The sequence below is a fragment of the Pleurodeles waltl genome, chromosome 9, assembly GCF_031143425.1.
Source record: "Pleurodeles waltl isolate 20211129_DDA chromosome 9, aPleWal1.hap1.20221129, whole genome shotgun sequence".
Lineage (NCBI taxonomy): Eukaryota > Metazoa > Chordata > Amphibia > Caudata > Salamandridae > Pleurodeles > Pleurodeles waltl.
In genome coordinates, this window is record NC_090448.1 from 180,775,923 (window position 1) to 180,802,701 (window position 26,779).

The 26,779-nt window shown below is 40.6% G+C and overlaps 1 protein-coding gene across 4 annotated transcripts in view; it reads right to left on the reverse strand.

Moving 5' to 3' along the window:
* The window catches only part of PTPRG (protein tyrosine phosphatase receptor type G), a 1,030,330-nt gene that overhangs the window by 31,514 nt on the left and 972,037 nt on the right, over positions 1 to 26,779 (reverse strand). For all 4 annotated transcript variants that reach the window (XM_069206538.1, XM_069206537.1, XM_069206540.1 and 1 more), the window contains 4 exons: positions 23,292 to 23,435; positions 20,748 to 20,841; positions 11,473 to 11,549; positions 3,307 to 3,435 (listed from right to left, as the gene is read on the reverse strand). In XM_069206538.1, coding sequence (XP_069062639.1) covers positions 3,307 to 3,435; positions 11,473 to 11,549; positions 20,748 to 20,841; positions 23,292 to 23,435 — 444 coding nt within the window. The remainder of the gene's footprint in view (positions 1 to 3,306; positions 3,436 to 11,472; positions 11,550 to 20,747; positions 20,842 to 23,291; positions 23,436 to 26,779) is intronic.

Below are 26,779 nucleotides of genomic sequence, written 5' to 3' on the forward strand. Positions count from 1 at the left end.
AAATCATTCAACAGTTACTAAGGAAATGTGATCATGTACTGGGCATAATTGGGCATATTTCTTCAGTGTCATTGGACAGAAATCTACAGACCAGAAAAAGGCTAGGCAATAGGGATGTTATCTATAAGCAAGATTAGGCTGACCAAGTAAACCTCATTTAATTGTACCCGGTAGGTCATTTGCTGCCCTGAATTCGTGAAGGATTGAAATCTTCTTATCTATGTTTTCTGGTAGTGCCCAAATCTTACCAAATAAACCAAGGAGGATCTCGATTTAATTACATAGACAGCCTTAAAGTTTTAACAAACTATTTAAGTATGCTTGGTATACTTTATACCAGGTTCATACTTAAAGTGCTGATGATGATTATTCATGAGATATGGATTTATGCCAGTCAGTAATCTGAAAATACTGAAATGGTGCTGTTATCTTTGTACTTGTTTTTGTTTTTTTGGAAGAAAACTATTGATTCTCACTCCCTGTTATAAAGATGTCACTCCCCTATACAATAGATTGCATACATTTTGAAATAAATTATGTGCATTGTATGCATATTTAAAATATTAATGTAGATTATATTAAAGAGCATGACACTACTATTTAATAATAACCTCCATGGGTGATTAAGTGCTGCTGTGCTCCCTTCCCTGGTGTTTTTTCAGGCTCATCTGTTTTCCCTCCAGTAATCTGGACAATACAGTAAGGCTCCTGCAGGCGCGCCATGACCTTTCTGCATTGTTCGGACCCTGAGATGTGCTCGGATATGAGTGGGACTCCCAAGGTGTACCCCTTTGTGTCTGACGGTGGCTACATCCTCTTACGCAATCTTATGGAATAGGTGGCAGTGGTGACAGCAGGATTACAAGCAGGGGATACAGCACTTTTACCTTTACCCTTATGGGGAACTTTCCGAATCACTCTCTCCAGTAAAATCTCAGGCCAGACCCCATACATTGGGTCTTTTGCCTACAACATTTCTGGGACATGTACAAAGGATGTATGACCGTATGCATGTGAGCTTCCCATGTGGTCTGGTGAATGGTGTTCTACTGGAATTCAGTGCAAGTGCTGCATTAAATGATGGTCTCCTCTGGGTATTTGCTGATGTCATACATCCTGGACATCCCCAGCAGGTACATGCACTTCTTCCTGTTCCCTTCCCAAAAACCTGGGTTGCTGGTGGGTGAGATAGTGTTTCAACCCATTCTTAATAACACTAAGGGAACCCTGCCCCAAGTGAAACCCAGCCACCAGCATTTCCTGTCTTATAGCAACTGCCCCTAGCAGCTTATCAGATCTGTTTAAAAATGCACAAAAATACAGTCCAGCAACGAATGCAGGATTGGTGGAGAAATTAAAATTCCAAATGTGCCACCCCAATAGGCTCTGGTATTCCATCTTGACCACCAGAGTGGTGGAAGCACTGGACCTCTCAAGCAACTACTTTGTTCTTTATCATCCAGAATACGAGGAGGGCTGCACACTGGTGTAAGAGTGAGGACAACAGACTAGCGATAGAATCGATCTTGGATAGCTACAATCACTGCAGATTGAGAAGCCTGTAAGAAGCCTCGGAGCTGTGGCCGACGGATAGGAGATTTTACCTGCTGTCACATGGAGCCGACCTTCCTCTGCAAGAAGTCGTCTACACAATACATAAAAAGACCTACACAAAGCCCAGCTTACTGGAAGATCCATACAAAAGACAGTCCGAATGGAAAGAAGTTACATGGGAGCAGTGAGGTCCCCACAGCACACCTGGCTAGAAGTAAGAAATCACCCAGAATATCACGGGTATCACAGAGCTTCAATTTGATCTCCCGTCAGTGAGAATCCAGTCTACACAACCTGTGACCCACCCCATGACTGGAAGGTACTTGCATTTCTTCTGGCTTAGAAGGACTAGGAGGCAGTCAACATTCCCACCTCTGGATGTGGACAATTATGCTAGCAGCAGGACACACTGATTCAGACACCATTTGAAAGATTTTTCTAACCCTTCCAATTCCAGAGAACTTGACTTTTGGTCTGCCCACTAGATCATTAACCTCTCACCTAAGGCTATTGGTTGTATATGTACCACTGGATTTCCTTTGGTGTGCTTGCACTGCAAAACACAAGGATCTATTTTACATCTCAACAGTACACTGAACAATCATGCATTAAATGATTTATTTCGTCAGTGTGTGCATACAGAAAACAATTGTTTTAATTTTCACAATACAACTGGCTTTTAGCAATATTTTAGCCCGGATTCAAAACATAAGTCAGACTTATTGACTTTGCTAATGCTTGTTTATCAGATTGATTTGAACAAACAGCTTTTTTTTAAATCATTCATCTTCATTGAATGTGTAAGATCTGTTTATTTCATAATGGATTCTCTAAAGACCAGGTTTTAGGTATGAAGTGCTGCATTAAATGTTATTTCAGAGCACAGGTTTAGTATTAGGTCAACTATTCTATTTTTTTTTTTTAAAGGAAGACACAGCGATCATTCACTTGCCAATTGAAGTTGCAGTCACTAATTCTAAATAACCTGGCCTCACTAAATCCTGGATGGACCCATAAGCATTGCGGATGATCCTAGTCGTTCTTCTCACTCTGAAAGGGTGAAGTGTGAAACATAGGGATTGAGATATAAGGACCCAAGGAAACTATTACTTGCTGGCTCATTCATCCATCCAGTCGTTACAAAAAAACAGAACCAAACGCTGTGCCCTCAACTGGTACTTTTGTTCCAATTACTTAACTAGTTTGAATTCTCTCTCTTACTGGATACTGGGGTCACCATAGCCGTTTGCCCATTTCTATTGATATTAATTACAATGATATTGCTTCTGAAAATACACTCCATTTCACTCTGTACAGTATTAATGCTGCCTTTACATTACAAAAATTATGCTTTTTACTTTCAAAATATCCCCTTAGACCTAGCAAAGAGTTCAGTGTATTGTGCTCTCATTCCGATTGCAGACCATACTGTACGACAGAGAGCCCAGCAACATTTTAATTCACATGCCCACTTCAACCTAGTGCCTTTTATAACTCATCAGTAATTTAGTTGCAGCATGCATGGTGTATAGTATAATTAGACTCTTGTAGAAGATGAAAGCCGTAAAAACGTTATAACACAGTGAAGAGGCAAATCAGGCACCTTGACATTACTCTAACACAAACACGCTCTCATTGTGAATTCTGTATTCTGAAGCCCATCACGGTTTATAAGGAAACTGTATTACTTTACTGAAATCTAGCATTCTGCTGTGCACAGCAGGGATCGGACAGTAGCCATAATGAACTTACAAAGCTCTGGCTGTCAGGCAGCATAACAATGATCTGTGCGTTGTGATCCCAGATCATTCGCCAGAAGTCTTTCGTCGTATGCGGTAGTGGATGCTGCGTTATGATGAATTCGTTACTCCTGTAGTAACCCTTCAAAGAAAAAGGAAACGTAGTTTATAGGTAGAATACATTAACAATATAGGCATTTGCGCGGGGTTTGATAGTGTACACAATTGTAATAACTTATCTGACTTTTACATTTTGTAAATACACCTGTCCACTAAAATGCCACTGTTGGCTACCTGATTCTGGTGCCCCCCAATTTGAGACAGCTTAATTTTTCGGCTGAGCTGCTAGCCAAAGGTCACAGATCTCAGGGAGACATTTCGTGTTCCAATCTCAAACACATGCCACTGCTGTGCCTGCGGAAATGTCAAATCTAAGAAATAGGGATTTTATATTCTGTTTCTCACCTCCCTCTAGTCAAAGCAATGACGGTATAATACATCGGTCCGGGCATGCCTTCCTATATTGCACTTGCTTTTTAGGTCGAGCACGCAAGCACTTTGACCTGTTGTAAGTATTGTGGGCTTTTAACCACGCCTCTGCACACCCATCACTTTCACTCGCTCGTGGGCTTACCTTTCAAAATCCCTTATCATTGGTAAATGCTTTACGTTTGTCCCTCCTTAGGGCAGTTATGTTACTGCCTTGCAGACTGCCCTTGTTACATTGATAATTGCCCGATTGCCGATACATTTGCCTGTGAGCTAGCTTCTTTTTGTCTCTCTCCTTCACACTCTTGCTCATTGCAGCCATGGTGCTTTGAACTGGCTCACTTATGTCAAATGTTTTACTTTTCATTTTCAATTTAAGTGGCAAGAAAAGTCCAGTTAGGAATTTACAACAATACGAGCTCTAACTTGAGCAAAAGCGAGACCCACTGCATTGCAACATTTCCAATGTGGTGTTCTAAACAACATCCACATCCACCCCTAAAAACACAGTAGCATCCTTTCTGGTGTTGTGGTCCTCTGGAACTTGTTCAGGATTATGTATACTGTTCTTCCATAATTTCTGCTAAGTACTTATCAAGTGATGGCAGGGCCAAATGTCTTGTTCTGTGTGTCATCTTCGACAGAGTTCATTTACTAACACTGTAGTGTTTTGAACTGGTCTACTTTTGCATAAATGGAAGTTTTCACTCCTTGAATAGAACAAAGATTAGAGTCTCAGTTTAAAAACGAGTTTATTTAGAGTCCTTTTAGAGGCCTCCTAAATTGAGCTTTACCCTCTTCATCCAAGTAATAAAACTGGGGTTTATTTTTGTTTCAGACCTCAACTTCAGTCTCTGAATCTACCCAGTGGTCAAGGGAATTGATATGCAACTTACTCTTCTCTGGAATTGCCACCCCATTCTACGACACTAACCAAATAACTTAAGGTAATGCATGCCGAGATGATGACTTAATTAGACTACTGCTGACATAATTTATATAAGCCACCACAGCATCTCATCACCAGACAGCAACAATCGGGCTGCATGTATTTGAGAAAACAGGGCCCAATTAACACCTAAAATGGGGGGGATGCAATGTTTAACATCTTCTTCATAACCTCTCCTGTGCCTGCAGAGGACATTGTGTCCTCCACTAAAGGGAGGAAATTCCATTATACCCTCACATCTGGCTGCAATGAAGAGTTTCACTTGCAGTCTGAAATTTCTTTTCTGTCTGTTTCAGTGAAGCACAGCATTCTATGAATGCTTACATCACTAAAACGGAAAGCTGGAGCCTCCGTTTGATCAGTGCTTGGGCTATAGCTCAGCCACCAAGCAATGATCACAGGGGAAGCAATATTACTGGAAAGGTGAGAATTCACCCATATCAATAGCATCTCTCCCCAATTGCTCCCAGCTCCTGGTTCAACAAAGGGTGACAGTTCCCACAGAAGGATTTATGCAGTAGCCACCAGGGATGGCTTCAGGTGAGGCACGGTGAATGGCTGACCAGGCATAGACAGTTGCTCCCCCTTAAAAGAGGATATTTTCAGCCTAAGCCTCCTGGGGAGTGGGACACAAGGGGGCTATCCTCCAATATGCCCACCTCAAGGTGGCACAAAGCCTACTAGGCACCAAGGATAACCCAAGTGTATAAAAAGCTGGGTTGGGGCCTATCCTTCTTACGTAATATCACAGTGTCTCTCAGTTCTTGAGAGGGCAAATTGGTGGGTGTATCTCCAACCTGCTCTCCTCCAGGAGGCAGATAGCACAACAGACACCAGTTATTCAATTCTGAAAGACAGAATGGAGTAGTAGATGGCCTGTTGTGGTATTGAGTTGCAAGTTCTGCCCTTAAATAACAGCAGATCTTTCTGCACCCCTCCCCAGGCCCCGCCGGGGATATATATCCCTAATCTGCCATCCTTGGGCAGAAAATACACTATACAATATGGGCTGAATTTAAAAGAAAACAGAAAGAGATGCATATCCTGCCATCAGGCTGCAACCGCCACCACTAGATCCCACTCATACCCCACCACCACGGGCCAATTTGGAGTATATTTCCAATTACCCTTGCCCACTGGGGACTGAAACCACAAGAAACAAGGGGTTGTATTACAGTAAGTGCCGGGGGGGGGGGGGTAACAATAGGCATTTGCGCCTGTTCCTTGTATTCACAGGGCATTTTGGTATTCTAAAAAGGACTGCAAATGATTTTGACAGTTCTATTAAATGAAACTCCGCCAGTGCAATCACAAGGACATATTCCCTATTTTGCTTGGGAGCTTGGTCTAAAGCAAAATAGGAATCTCTTTGCCATTGCTCCAATGTATTACTAACGTTGCTGGTGCAGAGGCAAAAGACACACTAACCGTCACTTTTTTTGATAACTGTACACAGAGGGTAATCCAAGAATGCAGTGTGGGTGACAAAATTACTCTATAAACATACTATTAAATCACTCTTGCCATAGAGATTGGGAGCAGTATTTAAATAATGTTATTAGTTGGCCTCTGGGGAACCCTACAAACCCTGGGCATTTCTGAAAAAGGACAATATGAGTTGGTGTGACTTGCATGGATCCAAACGCTTTTTCTAACCCACAATATGTCAACGGATAGGTCAGAAAAAGCTATTTTACCTATATTTACGTGACAATAATTTTGGGCACTTCCAGCTAATGTCAAGACTTAATGCCCTTGATTTCCACATGCCTTCAGAGAAAAACCGTACCCCACTTGTGTGGGTCCATCTGACGTACGTAAGCATAAATTGTAATCATGTGAAGACCACATTTGCACTATCATTGGTTTAACATGGCACATGTTTTGACTGGTTCCTATCCAATTCAACATACTCACCCACATGTAGTACCTTTTTATCAGTAGTAGTGTGGGAATGCTGAGTGGTGTGACTTTTTCTGGGTCTCCACAGATTGTGGAACTTTGCCTCTCGGAAGTGAGATGAAAATCTGTGGTTTTGGTCAAAGTCTAACATTTTCAGGACATTTTGAGTAAGAAAAAGTGGTGGCACTCATGTAAACCACACATCCCTGGACTGCTCCAAGAGTCTAGTTTTTAAAAATCTACTGTACTTCCGGCCAATCCTGCTTTCAACTATTGCACGTCCGAAAAAGACTGAAAAAACAAGAAAAAAATCTTGATGTCTATACTACATTGCAAGGCTTCCCTGCAAGTGGGTATTGTTTTTACTGGAGAATTGGGAATACAGTACTCTAACACAATTATCATCTGTTGAGTTAGTCTCCACTGTAGGGTTCCAATGGTAAATCTGTTTGCAAAAATGAACACATTTTGCAAAACACTCTCTGAAGCACATATTATAACAGGCAACCCCAAATTCAGAGTTGCACAAATTACCCCTATACCTAAACTCAGATTCTTAAAAAATATATTTTATAGGTATTTATAGAACATATACAAGTCAACAAACAAAGCAATGATACTCTGCCCCCTATGACCTCCCCCTCAACCATGAGGTGGGTGAACGCATGAGCCCACACTCTGTTAAAGGTTACAATCTTGAACAAAGCATCATGCATGAGGTGAGTCAAAGCCAAATGTCCAAGTCTCTGCTGGTGCGTTTGGGCTGATCCTGCTACCATAAAGCACATTTATATAGCCTTCGGCATGAACTCAGATTCTTGACCTCATTTAAAAAATGCTTTCCTTTTCACCATTTTCATTTGTTTTCCATTGTGAATTGATGCATGGACTGTAGCTCGGTTGATGACTCTGTGTACTGCATGTTTATGGACAACCAACAAACACCACACATGCCTGAGTCTAGAAGAATCTCATGGACATAATGGCATTTTACTTTAGTTGATTGACCATCAGAGCAGAAAATAACAGATGAAAACAGTCGACTTTTTCTATTTTTTCTTACTTACTTTCTAAACTAGGTTTCTTTGGAAAAGACATGAGAGAACCACACACGAGTGCTTGCTGAATTACATCTTTTTTTACTTCTTAAAAATGTATAGGTTTCTGGGTGCATGTTTCCATCACAAGCTGCAAGTAGGTTGAAACAACAGAAAACACTAACTACCAGTTAGAAAATTGCATAAATTATGATTTTTTTTTTTTATAACTCTTGCCTGTTCCTGAAAGCGGGAAGAGAGCAAATATTAGCACAACAAACCTTTTGCGGGTGTATTTTCGTGAGAGAAAAAATTCTATGGCACATTACTTTTTTAGTGGGGGAAAAAAGGATGGAAAGACAAAAAATGCTAAAGTTTGGCTATTTTCTTTCAGTGGAACCCACAAACCCTGGGCATCTTTAGAATCCCCAACATGTGGGGAGAAAAGGATCAAAATTTGGTTTGAATATCTTTTGTGGAAAAAGGTTATGGAGGAATGAAGGTTTACGCACCAGCTTTCCCAAATAAAAAACGGTCTTAGAACTTAAAGGTTAAGTGAACCCTGAAAGCGCTCCAATGGCCCCCTCTCTAATTTAGGATCAAGCAAAAAAAAAAAAAAAACGCTAAGGATAAAGTCTGTTGGGACAAAGGTCCTAGCTACCTTCAAAATCTGACATGGTATTGCAACTCTGTCAGGAATATGTAAAAGCACACTTGATGATCCAATGCCCATTTTAAGATATTCAAATATGGCAGAAGATGCTGGTGAGTCAAGGGTTCAAAATTATATCAGAATTAGCCGCTATCTTAGAATGGCACCTAGTAACCTTCAGCTCGCGAAATGTCATAAAATGTAATTCTTCAAACAGTTTTTCAACTAAACCTAAGGTACACATGGAAGCAGCTAGAGAATGACAACTCTGTTCACCCAACACAACCAGCAAGACTAACTCAAGAACTCCGAACTATAAGGATATTCGTTATGGTTCAGTGCTTTGTCTTTGATAGATTGTGTCAAGATGTCTTTATGGACTGATTTTCCCACAAAGAGTTAAAGAAAATGCCAGCCATTGGATTATGTTTTTGTAAATATTGTGTTCCATATCAATGAAGGTCTATTGTGTTTGACACTAAAACCTTTTATAGAATATTCATTTAAATGTGCTCACACACAGAGCATATCAAGTGCCTTGTTTTTTAACACACAGTATTACACTGATAGTATTAAGCCTAGGATTTTCACATAATCCGATTTGGCTTCCGAAAACGAAGTTGTACTGTCAGTCCACTGACATGTGCATAAACGTATCTGCAAGAACAACACAGTCAAAGTATTTATCTGGAGTATGCTCATGAAAGAGGATCTCAGTGCAGGTGCTCAAAAATGCTTTGTGCAGAGGATGGAAGTCATGTAACACAATCATTGGGTGTGCATTTGGGTTAATGGTCTAATCCCTATGAGAGTGTGAGGGAATTAGAAACCCCCATTAGATCAAGACCAAAAGGCAACAGCCGAGAAGCGCTTACTCATTGGAGCAAAGTTGAATACCCATTTGTTGAAAGAAAGAAAAAACCTTTTATGATTGGATCATCCTCTGAAAGGAAGACAGAATTCACCAACCCAGGCTTAGTTTCATATAAAATGGCCAGTTGACCTCAATGCTGAACACAACACAAAAGTATATATTTAATGTGTTTGCATCATTCGTTAAATGTTTGTCAAAACGTGATGAAAGACCAATGTTTGTTTGTCCTAAAAACACACTACATTCATAAGTAGCCAATTCCAAGTTAGCTAGGCAAAGATCATCAGGAAACTGAATCATTAAATGAGGAACAGAGTGGAAGGCACAGGTCATGAAAAATCAAAGAGTTAATCATGAATAGAACAGGAAGTGAGAGGGATATATCAGTAATAGTGTCCATAGCCTTAATTCTTCAGATTAGCATACATTTCATCAACACAATGTAATAGTGGTAGAACTCCTAAAAGGCCAAAAGCCTCTCCATAATAATAGTACTTTGGTGTTATATAGTGTGTTATGCCACACCTGCCTTTTCTAAGTGCTGTAAATAAGAGGTGATACTCTTTACTCATTTAATGTGACTATTGACTGATCTTCAGATGAATGGAAGGGTATTTCTCTCTCTCTGGCATTCAACCCCAAGACATCAAGATCACCCCATTTAGCAGTAAACATTCAATTCACTCCCCAGCAATGTTGCTACATCAGCTTTTTGGCTAACACAGATAAACTCTCTTCAGAGGGCAGGATGGATCTTGCAGTTGATTTCATCACAAGGGGCTACAGGGTCCTACCTACTCTAGAATTTGTATGGCAGGTCAAGAATTTGGGTCACTACAGCACTGACATTTAACAGATATGCAGTGACCTCAGTCATCCAACTGTGAAGACAAGCAGGACTTATAAGGAGTCATGAAAGCTTCTTGCTCGGAAAATAGGTCTACAATAGGTCTACAAGCCCAAACGTTTTGTATGTTTATCCATCCATCTGGTGACACTATAGAAAGGCTCTCAGGTTTGTTCCATCATAATACACTCTAACGTAGCTTACTAGGCATCTCCATTTGAACAAAATGTGTTCTGGAAGGGGACAGGAAACACTTTCCTTCAAAGCCTTTTGCTGTGTTAACAGTATTATCCTTCCAGCTTCATGGTGGTATTTTGACTTACTACAAAACTCCTGCAGTTTGTAATGTTTGAATTCACTTTTCTTGACTAAGAATTAACAGGGCTTGTCGCCTCTAATTACATGTTGACAAACGCTGACTGTTGTCTTGGTTGTTTATTGCTATGGCTATATGAAAAGGACAGTTTTCAGATATCCATGAGGATTACAGATGTCCTTGCTCTTTTGAGGACAAAAGATGTGTTCTCCCAAAAAGTGAGGTCTAGAGTTAGTATGCACTAAATTTGTGCACCCAGGGCTTAAAGTGGGACGGGTGCCTTCAGGACTTCAGACCAAGCACTGACTGACAACGTACGTTAAAATGGTTACCTATGAAGCCCTCTAATCATGTCTTTAACTTTAATGGCAAACACATTGATCAATTTCTGAACAATTAACATAAGTCAGGTTAAGGTAATCTGTGTTGGAGATTTAGTTCCTATTCACATGGGTTTATTTAATCTTGCATTCCTCAAGAGTGATAGCTATTTTTTAGGATGTTGTGTTTCTGCATTTGTGTGTTTGCATAGCATATTAGTCTTGTATAGTGCATACTTTGAGTTGAGTCACCTTCAGGTGCTTATAACAGCCAAAACTGAAAGCTCTGGAGTTGAGGCTGAAGGCAGTGCGAGTTTCTCACACTGCCGGTCAGCGAGTCAAAAAGGTGTTCAGAATACATGGTTATAATTTTTAGCTTCTCTGCACAACACACAGAGCTATAGTCACATTTTTCATAACAATTGTGATTCTGTGGAAATGTGCGAAGGAGGTACACAGGTGTCAAGATATGACAAAGCGGAAGTAAATGAAAATGTGAAGCTTATATGTGAGTGAAAGTCACAGAAAATTTGTGGGTTGCACTACCGCTATGCCAATGTCTGCATTTTTACAAGACTTGTCATACTATTAGAACCTTACATTTTTATGTTGGGTATATAATAACAATCTCAATTTAGAACTATTGAATGCAAAGTCATCCTCAATGTATATATTTATAGCCTTAATTTTAACATAAAATGTTGGCCATTTTGAACAAACAACAGTTCTAGTAGCATCACGTAAACATATTAAAGTGATTTCAAACTAAAGTTTAAACACAAGTGTCCCTTACCATGATATATGAGGCGTTGATGTAATCTGTTCCTTTCATTCCAGGCAATGGTGCAAGCCCCACTCTTGCTCGTTCAGCTACGTGAAATAAAACATACGGTCACTCTTTTGTAATAAACAAGATCAAACACATACCTGCTGATGGAATCTGAGACTCATTTTCAAATGGGAAATTCTTGACAGGTCAAATTGCTGGTCGGGAAATTGAAAGTATTAACATAAGCAAATAATATTGAAAGGGGCTAATTTTTCTTTTTCCATCCTTATAAATTTTGCACCATGGCATTACAATAGTACAATGCACCTATCCATGACAGTTACTTTGAATTATGAAAACAATTATAAAAATAGTTGTTAAATATCTGCAGGGGATGTATTTATGAAGATACACTGTATTTCGACGTTGCAAATGACTAAATAGGGTACTTTAATATGTATTATCATAACATGGAGAGCTCGCTTTTGTGATTATCTGTCTATCAATGGATAGCCAAGGGTGTTACTATTCCAGGTCTGCATGTATACATTTATCACTATATTGTATGTTTTACTTTTCTAACAATACCGTCTTTAATAAAAACAATACAAAATTTAACAATTTAAAATTCTGACCATCCTCTTTTGTCACCCCTCAAATGTGCATCATTTGCCAACAATATCTTTTTTTTTTTATCATTTAAAATGTCAGTGGCTTTTGCCAGAAATCATATTATCATAAACTAGAATGGCATAAATGCTTACAATAAAAATGTGTGCCTATTCCCATTCATATCGGTAGAAAATTACACATACATATTTATCTATGAATCAAGAAATACAAGTTCCATATGCGTGAACAAATGCTTAGGAAAGCAAAATATTTTATTAAATATTCCAACAAAATAACATTTATTGACTTATGCCTTCAGAGTCCCATAATTTATTCATGGTATTATATAATCTACGTGCCTGCATTTTATGAAAAGTAGAATCCAAGATCAAAGGTTTATTTGCAATAAGGTTTATATTTTGAATTTATTAACATTCATACTTGCACATTCTACCTTGTGTCACCTCTTAATTCACTTACATTCTGTCTCCCATTGATCTGGTTGCCTTAGGCAAAATTATAATAATTCTCTATTTTTAATTGGACTTAGAAATATTTTGGCTGCTAGTGGTGTGCAAATTCCCCAAATGCTATTTTGAAAGCTGTGAGATTAACAGCCATTTACTGAATCTCACACCAGAAAATATAGTGCAATACAACAAATGCATTTTTCCACTATTCAAAGGTATTACATAAATAAGCAACACAATTTTTCTTCAATTGCACCTTATGGTTTCAAAATGTATTTCTAGTGATATTTATATCTATCAATTAGTACCTGGTATTTTATTTTCAAAGAAATATTCCATATTCACCAGTGGCGGCCAGTGGCAAATTAAACTGGTGGGTTGAATATTTTAACCCACAAACAGGCATTGATGATAAAAAGCAGTACCCTTAGGCTCAAAACCAAAGCTCTCAATCGTGGTCCGTTTTGAACAGAGTTTATAACGGGTCACGATTGAGAGCTTTGGAGTTAAGTTAAAAACAAAAAAATAAAAGATTCACTTACCCACTTGCCTCATGCTCCTCATCATCTCAGCAGTTTGTGGCTCAAACACAGGCTTCCAGAACTTCACCCAACTCTTCTCTACCAATACAGGAGCTGCTTTTGTGCCGCTCAAGCAGCATGAGAATGGCACCAGGATAGGGCAGAGCCCACTGGTTTTACGTTCCTTCAAGCACTGGGGTCCTGTGCTTGCTCTCCACTCAGCTGTCTAAGACAACTCAGGTTCGAGTGTTTAAAGTGTGCATGTCAGGCTGGCTGTCGCAAGACAGCAGGATAAAGTGACATGCACACTTTAAAATGAAGTGCACATGGGACACCCTGCACCCGTTCTCCATCAGCCTTTTCAAGGCTGCGCTACCGCCATTAAATGGCTCACAGAAAAACTGGTCGTAATCCCCAGGGTAGCACTGCTTGCAGCACTGCCCTGGCAGATTAGGACTGCCACCACTACCAGACCGTCAGGATCTCTGATCCTGGCAGTGCCTGCTGTACCACTGCAGCATGACCACCAGAGTTAAAATATGGCCCTCGGACCGCCTCATTGGCGGTGGTCCAACCATCATACAAGAGTCTTGCGGTCTAGTGACAGCTAGACCTGTAATGGGGGCCACAGTCTTTCCAGGAGGTCCACCTTTAGGCTTTATATCTTTCAGGGCAATCAGACAATCCCTGATGGGCTGGTGTAACATGTCAGTGTGTTGGTTGTTTTTCTGGGCTATTTGTGGGCCTGTTTTTCGGTCTGCTAAGCCAGTGTTTACTGCTGATTTTCCTAATATTAAAGCAAACATTGCTTGCATCAAGTTGAAATTCATGAAGTCTTACAAACCTTGCAAACACATACACAGTGTGCCTTTCCAAGTTCAGAAATGCCCTAATTTGCAAAGATGACCCACTTTAAAAAAAATCTATTTTTAGATATCAATCTTAGTTATCTAATTCACTAATTTATCCAACAGCTTTTCAGCAAGCACGATTTACTTCAATACTATATTTGGAAGATGAAGCATCTATGTGCCTTCAAAAACCCATTACTAAAAGGTATAAATTGCAAAACGTTAGCACAACAGTGGAATGTGTAGAGAGTTAAGTTACATCACGGTGAATATCCACATTATCTTTATTATTCAAAGTAGTCTTTTTCAAACTTACTTCATGACTGATCGCATTCCTTCCGTTTTCAGTCTAATTTTTAATTAGGTCCCTATCTTTGTTCTTGATTGTATTTAATCAGTTACTTTATTGATAAATTGTCCATTCACCTGGTGGCGTGTTCTCGCTCTTTACTACTTCAATATGTAATATTATACATTGACTTACACACACAATTTTTGTTTCATCTTTTTAGACTGGACACACACTGACCATTGCTTTGAGATGGCACATACGGCATCACTCCACTCCACACAATGGAAGTGTTGGAAAATGGGTTATTGGTAGGGCAGGTAGGTACCTACACCTAGCAACAAGCCACAAACCTCCACACAAGTACAGTTAGGTCTCAGTAAATTAATCCCAGCTCTACCCTTGGTAGCTTGGCATCGAGCGTCAAGGCTTAACTTAGGAGACAAAGTGTAAAGCATTCAAATATCACAAAACAGTAATTAAATAAAACACAGGAAACAGTTTAAAAATCCAAAACCAATTTATAAAAATAGTTTATATTTTTATCTTTAAAATGGCACAAAAACGATTAAAATCGGTTCAGGGGAACCGGAGATATGAATGTTTAAAGTATTATTATTTTTCTAGCGCTTAGAAACAAAAAGCGCCAATCGTGTCATCTGGTTGCACCAGGACCGGGACAAAGTCAAAGTTTCAGGCCGACCGCGATGGAGCCCTGCTCGGCTACAAGTCGCGGGAGGCCTCGGTTGAAAAGTTACCTTCTGACTTAGTCTTTATTTTGAAGTTTTTTCTTCACCGGGACGAACCTGCCAGTTGAATCCGACCTCCTGGAGCCCTTGTCCGGATACGCGAAGTGGGTTTCCTCGGTGGAGACTTTTACCTTCGGACTTAGTCGTTTTTTCGAGATGAAAATCCTTCGACCGGGGTAAACCTGGATCTTGATCCGACGTCCATGGAGCCCTTCTCGGATACGATGGCTGGGAGGTCCCGGTCAACTTTTTACGTTCGGACTTAGTCTCTTTTTTGGATGTTTTTCTTTACCGGGACGAACCACGAAGTCAGGCCGGGTCGCGGTTGAGGTAAGCCGGCTAGAATTTCCGCGGCGGGTCGGTCCCTCTCTGGAGCTTTTTTCCAAAAATTCTCAAATCTTTTCCAAACTTCTGGGGCTTCACTCAGATATTCTTTTAAGGTTCTTTTGGGGTCCACAGCTCAGCCCAAGGGTCCAGAAGTTCTGTGATGGTCCTTGGGGGGTGCGGACTTCAACTCCCAGAATGCACCTGGCGCAAACTCCTTTTTGGCCACTGGACAGTGGTCAGCTGGTCGCTTTCTTCAGGAGTTGGTGCAGGGGACTCTGGTTTAGCAATTTGTCACCTGCAGCAAACAGGGAGTCCCTCCTTGAACCAGTTGAAGCCAGGCAAAGTCCTTCTTGTGGTGAAGCCCAAGTGTGCAGCTGGTGCAGTCCTTCTGAGTGCAGGGTCCAGGTGCAGGCCAGGGGTCCAGCAGGGCAGTCCTTCTTCTTCTTTAGTTCCTTTCTTGTTGAATTCTGGAAGGGATCTGAGGTGTGGGGGCAGGTCTGCCAGTTTTATCCTTGCTCCTGGGTGAAAAGCAGGGGGGCCCTGGTTCTCCAATCAGGGACAGGGTCGTCCCCCTGTGATGACCACTTCCTGGGAAGTGTGGCAAAAATCCATCCCAGAAGGCAACAGTCTCTAAAAATCCAACATGGATGAATCTGATTTTTGGAGGTTACATCTGGCTGAGCCCACCCACTGGTGTGGCTAAAAATCATAAACACACCCCTCTCCTGCCCTCTCCTAATCTAATCAAGGGGGCACCTAATTGTCTGGGGTTGCAGGATGTGGGGGTGTTGCTGGGTGCTCCAAATGTCCTTCTCTGCCTTTGAAGACCAGTTTGGCAGCCCTCCCCCTTCCTGCCTCACCATCTGCTGAGGGGAGATTCTCTCCCCCAAGCACATTCCTTTGTGTGAAGCTAGGCCACTTCACACCTCATCAAGGCAGCCTGGCAGAAGCTGCTGCAGGCTGGCCAATCAGAGCACAGCAGCAAAAACAATGCAGAACTGAAATTGGCAACTTTTTAGGTAAAGTCTAAACTTTTTACCTGGACAAGTTATATTAAATCCAACAACTGGAAGTTGTGGGATTTATTACAACAATCAATTTGATACCAAATTCTTGGTATGTAACATTTAAGGAGACTTTAAAATTTAAAATAAAGTCTGCCCATTCTAGCCTATGAAGGCCATTTACTTCAATGAGGGAAAAACGAATTTGGCTGTTTTTACCTCACCAGGGCATATAAATCTATTTTTATAAAGTCCCTGCTTATAGTTACATGGCACCCAGCCCTAGGGGCACATAGGGCACACCTTAGGGGTGACTTATATGTAAAAATAAGGTAGTTTAAGACTTTGGAAGTACCTTTAATTCCAAAGTCGAATTTGCATATAACTTTAATTTAAAAGCAGCCAGCAAGGCAGGCTTGCTTTTAAAATGACACTGGGCACCTCAGCAATGCACCTAGGTGTGCACCACCTATGCTGTGGTCCCTAAACCTACATGCCCTACCATATACTAGGGACTTATAGGTAGGTTAACTTAGCCAATTATAATTAGCCTAATTTGCATATCCATTTTACACAGAGCACAGGCCCTGGGACTGGTTAGCAGTACCCAGGGCACCATCAGAGTCAGGAAAACACCAGCATAAAGTGGAAAATGGGGGCAAAAAGTTATGGGGCCTCTGCAATCAGCCCTAGTTTCTCACAGGAAGATTAAATCAATCAATCAATCAATCAAGGATTTGTAAAGCACGGTTAATCACCCATAGGGTCTCAAGGAGCTGTATGTGGGCGTGCTGCTCAGTCAAAGAGCCAGGTCTTGAAGTCCTTCCTGAACTGCTTCAGTGATGAGGGCTGCCTGAGCTTGAGAGGTAGTGCATCCCATGTCCAGGCTGCTAGGTAGGAGCAGAACCTTCCTCCTGTTGCACTTTTCCAGATCTTAGGGGCAGCTGCAAGGGCAAGCTGAGAGGAACTGAGATTTCTGTTGGGTACGTAAAAGGCGAAGCTGTAGTTGAGGTATGCCAGTCCTATGTTGTGCAGAGCCTTGCAGGTGTGGATCAAGAGTTTGTGTGTGATGCGCTTGTTGACTGGGAGCCAGTGTAGGTCTCTGAGGTGGGAGGAGATGCAGCTGTGTCGTGGGATGGCCAAGATGAGTCTTGGCTGCTGCAGGCTGGACTCTTTGTAGTCTTGATTGAAGTTTCTTGGTGGTGCCAGCATACAGTGCATTGCAGTAGTTCAGTTTGCTAGTGATGAGTGCGTATGTGCCTGTCTTCCTCATGTCGGGGGGAATCCACTTCAAAATCTTTCGCAGGAGTCAGAGGGTGTGAAACCAAGACGGAGAGACGGAGTTGACTTGGTGTTTCATTGACAGAAAGGAGTCCAGGATGATGCCCAGGTTGCGCACATGGTCTGTGGGGATGGGGGCATTGCCCAGAGCGGTGGGCCACCAGGAGTTGTTCCAGGCAGAGGGGGTGGAGCCGATCACGAGGATCTCTATCTTGTCCGACGTCAGCTTGAGGCAGCTGACCTCCATCCAGGAGGCGACTGCTCTCATTCCTTTGTGGAAATTCCTCTTGGCTTGAGCAGCGTCCTCAGACAGGGAGAGGATCAGTTGGGTGTCGTCAGCGTAGGAGACTATGTTTAGTCCGTGTTGTTTGGTGGTCTTGGCAAGTGGGCCATATAGACTTTGAAAACTATCGGGCTGAGTGAAGATCCTTGGGGCACTCCGCAGCAAGTGTCTTTAGGTTCTGAGTTGAATGGTGGTAGTCTGACACTGTGTTCTTCCGGTGAGGAAGGACCTGATCCAATTCAGGGCTTTATCTCAGATGCCGGTGTCATGCAGTCTGTCACAGAAGGTGGAGTGGGAGATGGTGTCAAATGCTGCAGAGAGGTCAAGGAGGATGACTACGCCGTGCCTTCATGGTCCAGTATGATGCGTATGTCGTCGGTGGCTGCTAAGAATGTGGTTTCAGTGCTGTGGTTATCCACTACATGCCACTCTATTCCACCCTATGACACTCCACACCATCCACTCTAGGACACTGTACTCCACGCCACTTTACTCAAATCTTTGCCGCTCCACTCCACTCTTTGCCCCTCCATGATACTTCACTCCACTCTGCAACACTCCAATCATTAATTTTCTAATACAATTCTCTGTCAGGAATCCCCAAGGTGCCTCCTGTGTTATCTGTCAGCATCCCCAGGGATTAGGGTTAAATCATATCTCTGTTCTTGGTTAAACCTTCATGTGTGTAAGTAAATAAAATGTGCTGTGTTACACAATTGGTTTCATCAATGCTTGTTTTACCAATGCTTTTTTGCTAATGTGAGCAGGTGTAGACGTGCTTCTAATTGGGTGTGGTGCAGACATGTGCTTCTAATTGGGTGTGGTGACTCATCCACATGTGGAAACTCAACTGCTTTCCTGATTGGCTATAAATAGCAGAGTGAAGCATGCCTCCCTGGTTGGCGTTGTTTGGCTTCCTGATCTCAGCATCTGATTTGGCAGTCCAGCCCCTGCTGTCATCCTCGTATTCAGGACTTTTGAGGCACTTCTTTTCTTCGTTCCTGTACCAGCTGACAACAGGCATTCCTCCAGCACTCCGGAAAAGACTGCAGCAAAGTGACTAGTATTCTCCAGGGAGTTTGTTCTTTGAGCGCCGCGATTTCCTAGAACAGCTGGTGTATTTCAGACCTTGTATTTTGTCAAAGTGCTTATCTTGAAGAGACAAATGCACTTCTGAACATTCTACATTATTATTGTAGTTACTTGCCTAAATGTGCTTCAGGAAAGCTGCTTGAGCTCAAGTACTACACAAAGTGACAGTACAATTTTAAAAGAGCATTTAAGTGACTTTTCTTCCTCTAGTAGCGTAACTCTTGGATTTAAATTGTGTCATTCATGACTGTGTTTCAAGTTTGAGGAATTTGCTTTTGAAGAGTTTTTCCCACACAGTGAAACCAAACCAAACTGTGCCACCCTAACTGTTTAAACCCAGAGTGGACATTTGTATTTCTTGGATTGCTTTTGTTCCTTGTAGTTTAACCTTATGCATGAAGGAAAGTTATATGTGATATAATGAATGCCCTTGTTTGTCTTTATTGTGCATTATAAGTGCAACCACAGTTCTAAGTACTGTGCAACAGTGAATCTCTGTGAAGCCAGCCCTAGTGTCACAGTGCTTATTGTTATGGTACTCAGTTTGGGTTTTTGGTAATGCAGTGTTAGTAACAGTTATTATCCAAGAAAAGTGCTAGAGCATCCCGGTGTTCTTCTAACGCTCCCATGCCCATATCAGAAAGAGAGATTACGTTTTAAGGAACTTGAGTACACTAACTCTACTATCACTCTGTCAACAACGACCTGCCACCCGAAGATACAGGGTGCCTGGCAGGACCAGCAAGACGTGGCAGTGTTTTGTCTCTTTCTCTTCCACTCCCCCTTCCGGGACACCTGCCAGGGTTTCTGTGTCCACCAGGAAGTACCGAGAGGTGTTCCAGGAGGTCGGGGCATACCATCGCCCCTGCAAACATCCTGCTTTTCAGGTGAGTGGCCCTATCTCTGAGATACAACACTCACTTTTAGCCATGCTGAACAGCAGCCATGCTGGTGTACAACATGGCTGAAACACATTGCCAAAGAAAATAGCTCTTGTATAGGTGAGAGTTATTGGCTTTGCCAATGTGTGTTCCTTTTATGATTAATGTTAGAGCAGCTTAATTTCTCTACTTAAGACACATTTTATGTTGATTTTCCTATCTATGTGGAAATCAAGCTCTAACATATTTTACATTTATAGTGGAGATATGTGTTCTTCCTTTCCATGAAAGACACAGAAACTCTAATGGTATATGGGGATGACAAGTTTGTTGAGTAAACAGTTTTTTAATCATTGGCTAAACATAGTCATTTTCTTTTGTTTTCCTAGTAGTACTGTTACCTGGATTTTAACCGGAGTTTTCAAATTCCTGTCACGGTTTTAGTCATGACAGCTCACCTAAGTGGTTAAACCACCAGACACCTAGGTTCAGGTGTGGTACTTAATTGCCTCTATCGTAATTTCCTTACCAAGAGCCAATATATTCAAAAGTGTATACATGATGACATTTTCAGCTGTCTCCTCATAGGGCCTCTCACCAAGCCTGTTTGTTGATAGTCACATGTCGGTTGTTTTTCTTTTAGAGAAATGGCCTTCAAAACTAAAGGCAGTGCCCAATGGTCAGGCCCCCACCCGTGATGTGCAAACTTTTATTTCCCCAAGTTTATCTATTAATTATAGCTCACTATATCATGCCTTCCTTTATACATTTCACATCTGTTCAGTAGGAGGTAGTACAATATAATAAGAACCTCTACCTATCTGGCATCGTTAAAACTGCACCAGCCACCAAGGTATGCACCTCAGAGTGACAAAGTTCCTCCCCATATGACAAAAAGATTACATAAGGAAACATTAGGAAAGAAACATTTGATCTTACATGGCACAACCGACGAGTTTCTGTTCTTTTCTTTGTTGCAGTCTTTCTGTGCACTGAAGCATTCAACATACCTCGCATTGCACTGTGTGACCAGCTAGTGGAAATAAAAAAAATGACCAGTTGTTTGTCAAAACTGTTAGTTATACCAGACATTTCAAAAAGGTACAAGGAAAGATGTAATTGATTCTAAGACTAAATGTAAAAAAATAAAAAGAACCAGAATTGAACTCTTTTGAACTTTGATGTATCAATAGAGATATGTACTTTAGAAACACATGCAATGTTCATCAAACATCTCCTTCTATTAAACAGAATTCTTCTAAAACTTGCTCATGACTGTAGTACTGAGTGTTTACTGCACAATGTTTTGGTTATTCATTCAGGTCAATATTAACTCACAATAAATGGTTACCTATGGTATATCAAATGTAACTGAAGACATTAGAATGGGACCAAACTACAGAGTAAGTAGTTGTGGTCTGCACAATGTCAAATGAAAAGTACATGTGGATGCAATGTCAGCAGCCCTAAAGGTTTTGGCATTCTTTGGACTAGAAGCTAAAAAAATTATAAAATGTGCTTAATTACCACTGAGGTGAAGTCCTTTTTTATCAGCTGGGTAGTAAATATACTTTTGTTACTTACTTGCATTAGTTTTTTTAATAGTTTTCCCGAACATTCCTAAATGTGGAGCATACCTCTAAGTGCAGCACAATAGTTTTGTTCTTGAAACAGAAACAGCCCAATAAAGAAAAAATAAACATCCTTTAAATTGTCCCACTGGATAGAGGTGGAGACTAGGATTTAATCTAATATTTTCTGCACAATGCAAAAAGGCATCTTGAGCAAAAGCTGAAGATCTATATAGAAGATGACTCATCACTACATGACACACAGGAATGTCAGATCAGGTAAGGGTCTGAAAACCCACTGAAAGGGTTACTGACACAAAAATGTTATAAGTGTATTCCTGGATAATCTGGATTCCAATTCTGCAATGATCTCAAACACATTCAAAGATTTCACTGTTAACTCACCCATCAGTATGCATCAATCAGATACTGACCAGGCGTACTTCCTCTGCAAGGATCCCAGCCCCTGGTATATATCCTGCTGTGACTTAACTACTACTTAATCTCAAACGTTCTAGCTATGATCCAAATTTAGATTTACCATGCCTCTTGTACAGCAACAGGTGTAAATTTATGTTTAAGTGTTAATGTATCAAAACCCATAACTTAAGTGCAAAATGTCCAGTTTGTCACCATGTAAGACCATCCACAAAAAAAATAAATAGTGAAAACACTTTAATGCTTTGGTTGATACTTGGTGCTAAATGGTTAAGATTGTATTTTTTCAGTCGAGGAACATTCTGCTCAGTTATCCAAAAAAAGACACTGGCCTTACAGAGATCACATTTATAAGCTGAGATCTTTCTCAACTTATGTTCTTCAAGGACTAGCTGGGAGAGACCCAAATGCCAATGAATGAAATGATTCCCTTTAAAAATGATCAGTAATGTACATACTGGATTAGTGCTCTTCTGTTTTCAACCAAGTCTCCCTTTCTTTTGCTGTACACATAAATACTATATGTCAGATGTGGGATGAATAGAGAAATATCCCAAAACAACCTATAAGATTTGCTTAACCAGATAAGCTCAACTTTTCAAGGTGTAAGTCTGCACTGTCACTTGTATTTACTTGGCCATGTCTAGAACTCTCACTATAATACTACATCTAGTCCATTTGTGGACTGACAAATAAGGACAAGATGCAGAATCTTACTCAATTGTAACGTTCTACTGTACATGTAGAATCAAATCTTATTAGATCTCAAGTATACCTCATTTTACAATCTAGTTAAAGAAATGGATAGATATAAAAAGTAAAGTACATACAATAATTTCGTTAATGCACTGCTTATCACTCATTAGCTTTTGTAGATGTGCAAACACAGCAAAATTGTGTCCATCACTTACTATTCATTGTGTGATGAGATTTCAATTGAAAATGTTTCACTATACCCCTACCCCCAACCCAAGCCATCAAAAGGACCTTCAACCATGTTTCCTTGCAACCAACATCTCCTGCAAGGTTGCAAAGTATATAAGTGCCTGGTTTTCTTAGTGAGGAAGGTTCCTACTTTATCAAAATCTTCTATAAAGTCTTTTAGCTATAGAAATCTTCTAAACTGAAATTATAGATGATGCAAATTAGCCTCAAACCTCTGTATGAAGTATCTTTATCTGTAAAAGTGGAGACAAAATGTATCAAAGTAAAAACCTATATCGTAGCATAAGAATACAAATTAATTCCAAAAAACATTATGTGCAATGTTTTTAGTGTCTCAATTAAGTAGTACTAGACACTCACATTTTAAGAAACAGCTCTTTATCAAAACAGTAACTGATTATATAATAAATATATATTTATTTAGGATTGTTTTGTTTTGTTTTATAGCAGATACTCTCAAAACATGTTGCAAATCAATTACTTTTTTTCTATGGGGTGCAGAGGAGAGTGATACTATCGTAAACAGTACCTTGAATTGCTTCTCTAATCTGGTCTTTCCCATTACAGGTGTGAGGATATTGTTCACATAACTATGTAACTGGTTGGCAGCCACTTCGGTCTCCTTCCCAAGAATGGCTTCCAACAAGGCATCATGAATAAAAACGTACTGTTCCTAAAGAGACAGAATTATAGAAACATTTATATTCATAGCTCTGTAAATAATAATGTTCTCCTTTAAACAAGTATTACTATCTTTAGTTGTGTTCATAGATTAGCTGATTTTTATAGTTGTACCCAATTACACAAAGATATATGCAGTTAAACCTTTTGAAAACTTACATTTGAAGCAAAAATGACAAAATACACTGCAATGTCATGCTCACTAATGTGTGGAACATTTTCATTAAAGAGCACTAACAAATGCACTCTTCTTGACATTTTTTTTTAAATGTGTACTTTAAAGGAACAAAGGATTTCCTGAATTTCGCAACAGAATATGATGATAATACTTCTGGACTTGTATCCTTCCTGATAGAGGACTTCAGAGCCTTAAACCTCCATTTCATTAACAATGCCCCTGCGCATAGTGCCTGTCATCTGCTGGACCCCATTTTTACCAACCCTTAAGGGTCCTAGGGCAGATTGCTCGCTTCCTCTACTATGGTCCGATCATTGCGCTGTACCCTTCTTGTTTCCAATACTTTCTTCTATTAATGCATCAGCCCCAGGACCATACACTTTCTCAAGAAACTATTCCAAGCTTGCTCTCTCAACTCCTCGCTCCTTGACACATTACCCAGTCTTAGCTAGTCTGTTGACTGAACAAATATAAGGTTGACAACTGGATTCAAAATTCCACAGACTCAATTTTGCCATCTAAACCTATTACTCTGGCCAGACGGCATCCTCCGTGGTTCAAATATACCCTCAGGTGGGTCAAAAAGTTTTGTAAGTATCTGGGAAGGAGATGGAGAACATCATATAATGAGGAAGACAGGTTCAAATACAGATCAGCATTGAAAGAATAACAAACTCAGTAGATCTTCTCCAGCCACTTTCTATTCAGAAACAATTGTCTCAGCTCAGCACTGCCCCAGAAATCTATTTATAGTAGCCAAAGAGTTACCTGACCCAGAAAAGATATCCTCCATTACACAGCCACAATGTGAAGAATTGGCCTGCTTCTTTGAGGAAAAAAAAAGGTAGTGGATATTCAGGCTGCACTTGTTATGTTATGGTTCTGCCCCTTTTGAAGAAACCCAATCTTGATACTGCCAATTGGTCATACTACAGACCAATCTTGCTGCTTCCCCTGTTTTCTAAAATGGTGGGAAAACATGTTAACTAGCAAATTTAATCTTTTGTGGAAATGTATGGTCTTCTCCACCCCATCACAATGTGGATTCAAGGCTGGTTACAGCACTAAATCCACGCTGCTGTGTGTTACAGAGCATCTTGGACTGCACCTGGATAGAGGTAGCCCTGTGTGTTATTCTGCTCAATCTAAGCATGGTATTTGATACCGCGTCTCACAAAAAATACTATTAAAAATGACTAGAGGGCATCGGAGGACTTTGTTCTTTCAGGACCTGGCGTTTTAGGTTTTCTCTACCAATTATGCCTCTTGGTGTCACTTTCTTCCCTCTGGAGTTCTCCAGTGCCTGTCTTGAGCCCAACACTATTTAATATTCACGTGTGTCCTCTAGCTGACATCATGGGATAGCTAAGGTCCATCACTGTTCTTACACTGATCAGCTTTTCTCTGTCATCTAGTGAGGCCCACAGAACCCATCACCTGAACTCCTGTCTTGAAGGCTGCCACCTGGATAAGCAACAACTCCTTGAAGCTAAAAGGTGATAAGACCAAGGTCATGCTGGTGAGCAACAACCTCAACTGTAGGGGCCACATACTTGTCTGGATATCCTTGGATCCCCTCCAGTGCCTATTTCTAAGGTGAGGAAATTCGATTTCTGGCTTGACGACAAATGTCTATGAAAATCTCCAAGGTAGCTTCCACCTAATTTGCACTCCCAAAGTAGCTAAAGAAAATTATCTGGATGCTTCCCTTCTCTGCTCAGCAGACTGTCAACAAGGTCCTAATTTCATCATAACTGGACTACAGAAAAATTCCTTACTGGGGGGCTGGCACTTAAATGCCTTCAGGTCATCCAGAACTCGGCTGGCAGACTATTATTCCACCTCTCTAAATGCATCTCCACATTCAACCTCCTTTGTGACCTTCACTGGCTTCCAGAGTAGGGCAATCACTCTTTTTCCTCCTTGGGCCCCAAACTGTGGCACACAATGCCGAACCCACTACTGCGAAGATGTCAACCCTTGAGCGTGTTCCACAAACTCTTAAAACATGGCTTTTCTAACTATTGCTGAAATCTGCCCAAGTAACTTACCTCTTACGTCTAGCACTGGGAAAACCTGAAGGGTATCTATATGCTTTACAAAATGATCATAACAATCACAATAATAATAATATTAATACTAATGAGAACAATAACATTATTATAACAATAAATACCTTGGTAATGTGACAAAGTAGATGATGCTATCGGCAGGCTTGACTGGTTTCACATTAGAGAGCAGAGATTATTTCATATTTGTGTACACTGCATTAAAATGGTTTTAACTTTATATTTTTTAAGCTTGAAAGATGGTTGCAATATCAAGTGATCTTTCCCTGATCACTTCCAGAGATGCAATTAGGCAGTATTTTCTGACTGCATTCAGGGTTCATGCCCTTGTGAACTTTAGCAATGATGCACAGCAGCCCAGTATCATTTTAAAGATTTTTGGGATCATGGGCAAACATTTTGGGGGCCTTTTGTACAGAAGAAATTTGATCACCCATTTCAAGCGCACATGACGCTAAACAATACTAAATTATATGTTAATTTTTTATTTAGCTATCACACAAACAGTTGAACTATGGCTTGCCCAGAGCCCAAAAATCCTTAAGAGGACACTGGTTTTAAGCGAAAGACTTAGTGGTAAGAGAAGGCAGAGATGTGTCAATAGAGAAATAGAATAAACAGAGGTCAAATAGAGAAAGTTCAGTTTCCCAGGGGGCCAACTGTAAGGTGGGGACCCTGGTTAATTGCTCCCTTTGCCCATCCCTAAAATCATATGCTTGAATTTAATTTTTTCATTTACCAGGAGGCAGAGTACTTCATTCGGAACCAGATAATAAGGTCTGATTTCTTGCAGCTAAGATAAACTTAGTTGCTTTTATTTTGTAAGCTCCAGAGCGTCTCTGTCCTTTCTACAATATACCAGTGCAGACTGTACCTTAGTCATCAAGATAAGACGGAACCAGGAACTCGCTCAGCTTAATCCAGTGATTCATACAGAATACCTTTACAGTATGAGTTAGTGATTCCTGTTACAGATAAAAGTTGGCATTTGTTGTTTGAAGGAGAACCCGCTGAGGTTTTTAACTATGTTGGTTGGTGAAGGATCTCTTCTGTGGTACTAATCCTTGAAGTATAGCTCTGATGCTAGAG